The sequence below is a fragment of the Onychostoma macrolepis genome, chromosome 16, assembly GCF_012432095.1.
Source record: "Onychostoma macrolepis isolate SWU-2019 chromosome 16, ASM1243209v1, whole genome shotgun sequence".
Taxonomy (NCBI): Eukaryota; Metazoa; Chordata; class Actinopteri; order Cypriniformes; family Cyprinidae; genus Onychostoma; species Onychostoma macrolepis.
Window position 1 is genome coordinate 18424020 of NC_081170.1, and position 8160 is coordinate 18432179.

General features: G+C 37.9%; 1 protein-coding gene across 2 annotated transcripts in view; it reads right to left on the reverse strand.

Annotated features, from left to right (window-relative positions):
- The window catches only part of chrnb2 (cholinergic receptor, nicotinic, beta 2), a 31424-nt gene extending 24530 nt beyond the window's left edge, over positions 1-6894 (reverse strand). The window contains exon 1 of one of the 2 annotated variants that reach the window (XM_058747944.1): positions 6578-6894. In XM_058747944.1, the coding sequence (XP_058603927.1) occupies positions 6578-6623 (46 nt within the window). In that variant the 5' untranslated portion in view covers positions 6624-6894. Of the gene's footprint in view, positions 1-2867; positions 2945-6577 lie in introns of those variants that run through there. The other variant, XM_058747945.1, reaches the window with a different exon arrangement.
- Positions 6895-8160: the final 1266 nt, after the last annotated feature.

The following is an 8160-nucleotide window of genomic DNA, read 5'->3' on the forward strand; positions in this document are numbered from 1 at the left end:
TTAAACGAAAATACTATATTGCATTAATGTCTACCAAAAACTAAAGAAGCTCAATGTAATGTATAGTACTGTATAATATACAAGTATGATATATATGTATGTCAATGGTTAATTTCATGGCTTCGCAATGAAAGCATGTAAATACATTTATATTTCTGTAAATGCATTAATATGGTACCATATGCATTGTTATCATGCAGCCAGCTTAAAAATGCATCTCTCTCTCTCTTTCTCAGTCTGTTTAAGGGAACCTTGGCATGGAAAGGCTGAAGACCTCTGGTCTATAAGCTTTTTTGACAGATATTCCAACTACTGTAGAAGATTAGCATGTGAGACATGCTGGTTGGATATCTGTGTGAAATTGGAAAACCTCAGTGTCATTTGTTGGCTGTTGAAATGGTCTGTGGATCACAGATATGAGAGCAGACCAGAGTGCCAGATCACTGCCTTATCTAGATGGGTTAAAGTGTTGAGCCAGCATGACTGACCTACAGATCAGATGACAAGAGTGCAATGTAAGCATGTTATATGTACATATAAGCCACAATCTACATGGAATGGCAAAAAGAGAGAGGGAGAGACAGAGAAAGGCAGGAAAGAAAAATAGGGTTTGTGTGTTCAATCTACACTACTTTTCAAAAGTTTGAGGTCAGTAAATTTTTATTGTTTTTGCATTTATTTGATAAAAACTACAGTAAAAAAATTTAAATAACTTTTTTAAACAATTTTTAAATAAATGTTAATATATTTTGTATATTATAAATAAATTGTATAATTTATTGCTGTGATGGCAAAAGCTGAATTTTCGGCATTCATTACTCCATTCTGCAGTGTCACTTATTCAAGATATTGATATTCAAGAAACATTTTATGTTATCAATGTTGGAGACAGGATGTGGCAACCACAATGCTTTTCTCAGCATTCTTTTCTGAACAGAAAGTTCAAAAGCACAGTATTCATTTGAAAAAGAAATATTTTATGTCATCATTGTCACTTTTAATCAGTTTAATGGAACCTTGCTGCATTAAATTAATACTGGCACCAAACTTTTAAATGGTAGTGTTGATTTATTAAAGATAAGTTATCATTTCATGTTCATGTCATTCTTTATCCGTAAAGCACAGATACTTTTACATGCAATTACAATGAATGGAACCTTCACAGCTTCATAAATTATGCAAAATTCACAACAAAAGTAGCATAAAAGTTGTCCATGTAGCTTACAATGCATATATTCCAAGTCTTCTTCCTTGCACTCCTACTGATTTTCATGAGAGAAGTGATGTCCAATTGACGAACGAATAGTTCTTTTGATTAAGATCTTTTCATCTAATCGATTGATCCAATTCACAAAACCTCTGTGATCTAGCTCTAGATGACTCAGTCAGTTCTCGGGTTAACAGCTCACAAAATATTAGACTTTAATTTGATCTATTTCTTAACTACAGCTATTGTATTGCTTCAAACATTGCACAAGTGTATGGATCATCTTCACGAAGCTTTGTGCTCATTTTTGTAGCTTTAAAGCTACATATTCATTGTGTGGTAATTGGATGGAAAATAATCTCCTTATTATTCCTCCTTAAGACTTGATGACAGAACTTTAATTTTTGAGTGAACAGTTCGTTTGAACTAGATGGGGAAGTCTCAAGTGCGTAAAGACTCTGAGAGGCAAGGTGGGGTTGCGATCGGTTTATGCACTAAAAGAAGATGCCAGAACGTCCTTGAAAGTCCTTTGAGAGTCGGTGTGTTTATCCGAAAGTAAGGGAGAGACACAGACTCTGCGAGGAGGAGTGTGTGTGCTGAGGTGTGAATAATAAACGCTAAAAATAGACAAGGAGGTGAACCTCCCATCCGCACCTACACTCACTGCTCTTTATTGACCCCTCAAAATGCGCATCTCATTATGCATGTGTGCAAATGAGGAAGACAGTGATACACGCATGGGCAAGTTTGCGTACATGTAATTTGATTAGTATGCAAGCCCGCAGCTTTGAGATCTGTCTCGTTCTTGAAGAAACACACCAAATGCTGTCCACTTATTCTTGCCTGACAATTTCATGTCAAAGTCTACCTCCTGTTCCACCGTCCGCTTCCAGCCAGTGTGCTCTGTTTGAAAACATCCATCCATCCATCTCATCTTTGGCTTAAGTAGCGGTATGTTATAAAGTCTGATTCCCGGGTGTGAGTTTGTAGCAGAGCTATAATGCAGGAGGTGGAGAGGGCTCGACCCTCTGTTTCTCCACCATCGATCAGCCGGTAGATAAAGGTGGGCCGTAAGTCACTCCACAACAGGCTTTGTCTGTTTTTACAGCTCCCTCAAGGCCGAAGCTGTATTTAGTCCAAATCACTGCCAAATCTGCTCCTCCTTGATAAAGAGAGGCTGAACAGAAAGACGTTCAGCAAAGCAGAGCCAGGACCCACTTGCTGACATTAATTACAGCTAATGCGTGGGCAGAATGGATGAGGTGAGAGGAACTGAATATTGATTCACCATATATTTTGGCTGGGTGGGTGCCTATGAATACTGTGCCTTCCTATCCTACTATACGCCTGTACAGCACTTTTTGCTGCAAAAACATTTTTTGCCAGGTAACAAAAGTGTGCTTCTATCTATCTAACTATCTATCTATCTATCTTTGTCTATTTATCTAGATTTTAATAATACTGACTCAAACTGATTACATTAGGTTATACTAAATAAATTAGGTAAAAATGTGGTGGAAGTAGTGCTAGTAAGGGATAGTTCACCCAAAAAAAAAATTATGTAATTTACTCACCCTCATGTCATTCCAATCCAAACACTTAAGACTTTCATTATTTTTTCATTCATCAACACAAATGAGAGATGTCAGTGGTCGATAACCTTCGATAGTGTGTTGTCCTGAGTTTGAATCCCGACTTGAGGAACTTTCCTGATCCCACCCCTATCTCTCTCTCCAACTTCGCTTCCTGTCAGTTCTGATCTGTCCTACTGTAATAAAGGCGAAAATGGCAAAAATATATCTTAAAAAACCCTTAGATTTCTGTCCCTCGATTTAAAATCCACTGCACCAAACTTTGATGCTTCAAAACGTTTATAAATACATTTGAAAAGAAATCCATATGAAATGAGCAGTTTAATCCAAGTTTTCTGAAGAGGCACGATCGCGTTATTTTATTCACATATAAACATTGTGTCTCTTCAGAAGACACAATCTTTACAAGTAGGGATAGTTCACCCAAAAATGAAAATTACCCCATGATTTACTCACCCTAAAGCCATCCTAGGTGTACATGACTTTCATCTTTCAGATGAATACAATCAGAGTTACTGTATATTAAAATGTCCTGGCTCTTCCAGACTTTATAGTGGCAGTGAATGGTGATCAAGTTTTTGAAGCCCAAAAAAGTATATCCATCCATCTTAAAAGTGCTCCACACTCCAGGGGGAGCCGTGTGCTTCTTAAGTGAAGCGATGCGTTTGTGTAAAAAAAAATCCATATTTAAAATGTTCACGAGAGAGTGACGTTGGACGAGCCAGGTAACAAGCCAGTAGGACATAGTCATAGAGTAAGCTCCGGTGAGAAGTGGCAAACACGGAAGCGCAGAGGAGAGAGCAAAACAAAACTCTGGTCACGAATTAGATGTACAAAACAAGGATTTGTAAAGCCAAGAGGAGACTGGTTTTCCTTTGCTGTAAACTAAATTTGGTTCTACTAGCTGCTAGCATATTCTCATCGGAGCTTTTGCTACACCTAGGTCTTAAGTCATCCGCTGGAATGCCACTCTTTCGTGAAAGTGTGTACAACAGTTAGTGGAAACTAGAGATTACGGTTTATAAAGTTTTAAATATGAATATTTTTCTTATACAAATGCATCACTTTATTTCAGAAGGCCTTTATTAATGCCTCAGAGATGTGTGGAGCATTTTTATGATGGATGAATGCACTTTTTTGGGCTTCAAAATCTCCATCGTCTTTATCATCATCTGAATAAATGATAACAGAATTGACATTTTTGGGTGAACTTTCCCTTTAAAATTACAACGGCAATCTTTCACTTTTCTTGTAGTTCAGCAACAGAACAGAAATTTTTAATTGGTAATGCAAAGTATTGTGCCTTTTATCCTGAGAAGAGTTTTAGTAACTAACATACCATAAAAGATTATTTCTCAAAAGTATAGAGTGTTGGGTTTTATGAGCTAAATATGTAATACAGGTCAGTGCTTCTGACTTGATACCACTTAATGAGAGAACCGGGCACTGCTATACTCCTTATGTGTGTATTACGTAACCCTAATCATTCGCACACTGGATGCATGTCTGTTCATCACCATAACAACCTTTTCGGTCCTCTTCAGTTAATGGTTATCTAATATGACTGGGTGAGTAAGTGCATTAACTGCCTAGTGAGTGTAATACACTAATGTACTAATACTATATATATCCTTATGAAGAGAATCTGAACACGCTTATACTGTACCAAGAAGAAAAGAGGGCTATGGGCTTGAAGGATGGTGGAGTGAGGGCCCTCCGATTTTTGACTCTAACAAACCCTTTCACAACACGTCTGACGGTCATTCGTTCTTTTACTCATTTGCTTGTAGTCAGAGTTAATTAACTGAATTAGCCTTCTGGGGTCTGACACTTAGAAAGGAGGACCTAAGCCGATTTCCACCAGCCTGTAATGTGTGTGTATGTGTGCAAGCACATTTATTTATTTTTTCTTTCATGCTAAACGTGTTCAGTTATAATTCTTGTTCTAACAGGGAAATTGCAACCATTACATCATCAAAATGTTTTGACAGGTGAGCTGTGGTAAGATCTAAATGATCTGGTTTTAAATGAAACATTGTTTAAAATTACTGAATTAGACTATATTAGGTTACACCAACAGTAGAATGTTAGAGATCATCAGGTTTTTTAACAGATTTTACTACTTATAATCATTATTTTGTTGTTGTTATTTATATTCTAAATCCTAAAATCATTTTAACCATTCAGAGTGTGTGATGTTACATTTATTTAACCATTAAAGGAATAGTTCACCCAAAAATGAAGGTTTACTGAAAATGTACTCACCCTCAGGCCATCCATTCACTGGAGGTATGGATAGTGTTATTAAGGATTATGGACTGGATTATTTTGATGTTTTTATCAGCTTTTTGAACTCTCATTCTGACGGCACCCATTCACTGAAGAGGATCCAATGATGAGCAATTGATGTAATGCTAAATTTCTCCAAATCTTTTCATATGAAGAAACAAACTCATCTAAATCTTGAATGACCTGAGGGTGAGTAAATTTTCAGAAAATTGTCATTTTGGAGTCTTTTGTCTTTTATCCTCTTTTGATCATTCGACTGTCCTGATACAGTAACTGTGTTTTTATTTATGACACATAAAACAAACATGGCTGACAAAAGTAGTAGCACCAAGTGCCTCTAAAATCTTTTCTGATTCCAGAAGATCCAGTAACAAAATAAAGAACAAACAAAAAAAGAAGCAGGATCATCTATTCAGGCATTATTTGTAATGTCACATTTTTTGTTGTAGTGTTCTTTCCACAATGGAAAATACGTCTGTCCACTATATTGGACTTTGATGGGTATATGTGTTTATTGAGCATTTCAATGCAGATTTGCATAAAATTCTATTGTGACAATCTTATAATATTGTAGGAATATTTACATGATGATGTCATTTTTATTATGTGAAAAATAAATTATGTAATTGTATTTAATTATGATATTCATACAATATGCCCCCCCTTCTATCCCTGTTTCTTTCTCTTTTTTTTGGCTTATCAACAAATGGTGGTTAACATAGATCACTTTAGAATACAACCCTAAATTCATGTTGACAGATGTGTAACATCTGGGTTGGAATCATTACATTCTTGTTTTGAAGTGAAAAGAAAACATTCAACTTTCTTTTTCCGTAGTGATTTAATAATGCATGCATCAGGGGGTTAAAGACCCATGCCTTCTGTCTCCAAAGGCACACTTCAAGCCATTTCTGCAACCTCGCTTTATGAACGTGACAATTTAACACAAGCTTTGCAACTATCCAAACCATTCCTGCGAGGCAGTGCTGAGTGATAAACACAAATTAAATGTTATCTCCGTCAAGAGGCGACCCCAGAGAGACTCTAAAAATCACATCTCAGCAGTTGTGGCGGTTGCGGCTCATTGCAATAATGATGTGTATTATCATTCAGGTTTACAGTGCCATAACCGCTGCTCAGCACTTCTGCGCACAATGAGAAACAGCCAACATGCCGCCGCCGTGATTCTATATTAATGCGCTACAGCACGCGCTGTGCGCAACTTACAGGAAAATATGGACACAATATTCGTTAACACTCAGGTCACACATGAAATATTACCACATCACCAGAGTGATTGTAGCCTATAGATTTATAGTCTACCGCCAAGCATCTCTCCATCTCCAAAAGAGCTACGGTTTGCTTCCATACATCTATGACAATACCATATACATGACTGTGCTCGCGCAGCAACCTGCAGTACGTACGACCCGTTTCGCGAATAATAGCCTCAGCGTAACGTCTCCCCTGCTTTGACCAGATAACTTACTTTTCACAATGGCGAGGATGCAGAAGAGCGTCCACAGAGCCATCATCTCAGCGAGGACGGGGAAGCATCTGCCGCGCGTGAACTGCTCTCTCCCGTGCGCGCTTGTGGTCGTGCGTATCGGAGCGTGACTTTGTCGAGGTGGACACGCGCGCGAGGGTTCAAGATATTTTTTTTCTTCTCGACGTTATTCGGTACCTGGCATCGTTACGTCAGCGGCTGTAGGTCGCTGGACTCGTGGTTTTCTCCAGCGGTGGAATGGGAAGGGTTTTATGAGCAGCCAGGTAGATGAAGGACTAGTCGCGGTGCGCGAGAGGAGATGAAAGGAGATGCGTTGAGATGACAGAAACAGCGAAGGGGAGGGGCGGGGGAGGCAGGCATACCTCAGATTCCCCTTCACTACATCCGGTTACATAGAATGTGTTTTTTCATAGGACACTTACCATTTCCTTTACAAGGTCATTTGTTCCACCTGAAGACTCGCGGCGCATCTCAGAAGGGGCTTTTCGGTGACAGCAGATTCTGTGAAAATTCTAGGAACTATGACTTCGAAAGTAATCAGAATATTTGAGATTACAATTACAATTTCCACCAAAAAAAAAAAAAAAATAGTCAAAGGTGTAACTCATTGTCTTGTAGATTTACTTCCATCAAAAGGGTCATTAAGAAGAGGTGGAGAATTGTAAACAATCACAGACAGTTCTGTTTCACAGACAGTTATTTTAATTGCACAAATAGTTCTTTGTAGTGGCAAACGGTTCTTCAGATTATTGAAAGGTTCAGATTATTTCTGCTAAAAAAGAAAAATCTTTTAAGAACTGTTCCATGGAAGGTTCTTTGGTGAACCCAAAATATACATACCTGTAATGTAGTAATAAACATTACTAATAAGACAGCTTGATCATTTTGCTCTTTAAGCACTGAAAAAAACATTTAGTCTAGATATAACAGAAATTTGATAGAAATGTGGACCTGCACTCCCAAAATACACTGCAAGCGAATGATGGAAAGCTGTTGAACATCGCAGGACTCTAATAGTTGATATGTAAACTTGGGTTCACATTGTAGCTATGATGATTATAACTGACCATGAATATTATAAGAATGTGTGATGTTGTGGTTCTCAATTTCTTTAATTATCTGTTCAGAATTTTTCACACTTTTATCAGGTCAATGTGATGTTGAACTTTTACGTACAGTACTTGATTTACACACCTAAAATTAAAGTTTCAAAAAGTGCTTATTTTTATTTTTATAGCAATACCAGAAAAGAGCAATTTTTTGAGGAGCGTCTCGCTGCAGAACACAAGATCCAGGGGGCGTGGTTGGATCCAGATCCAACTCCTCCCACCTTACATATACTTAAACCTACCCGTCTCCACCCCCTGATCCCTAAACCCACCCATCTCCACCCCTAAACCTACCAATCTCCACCCCCTAGATGTGGATCCATCCATGCTCCCTGGTTCTTGTGTTGTGCAGCGAGCCCTACTTGAATTTTTTTGTTGCTTAAAGAACCTTTTTAGTGAACACTTTTTCTTAGTGCGAAAAAAAATCTACTATAAAATAGCTCTCAAGTTATATTG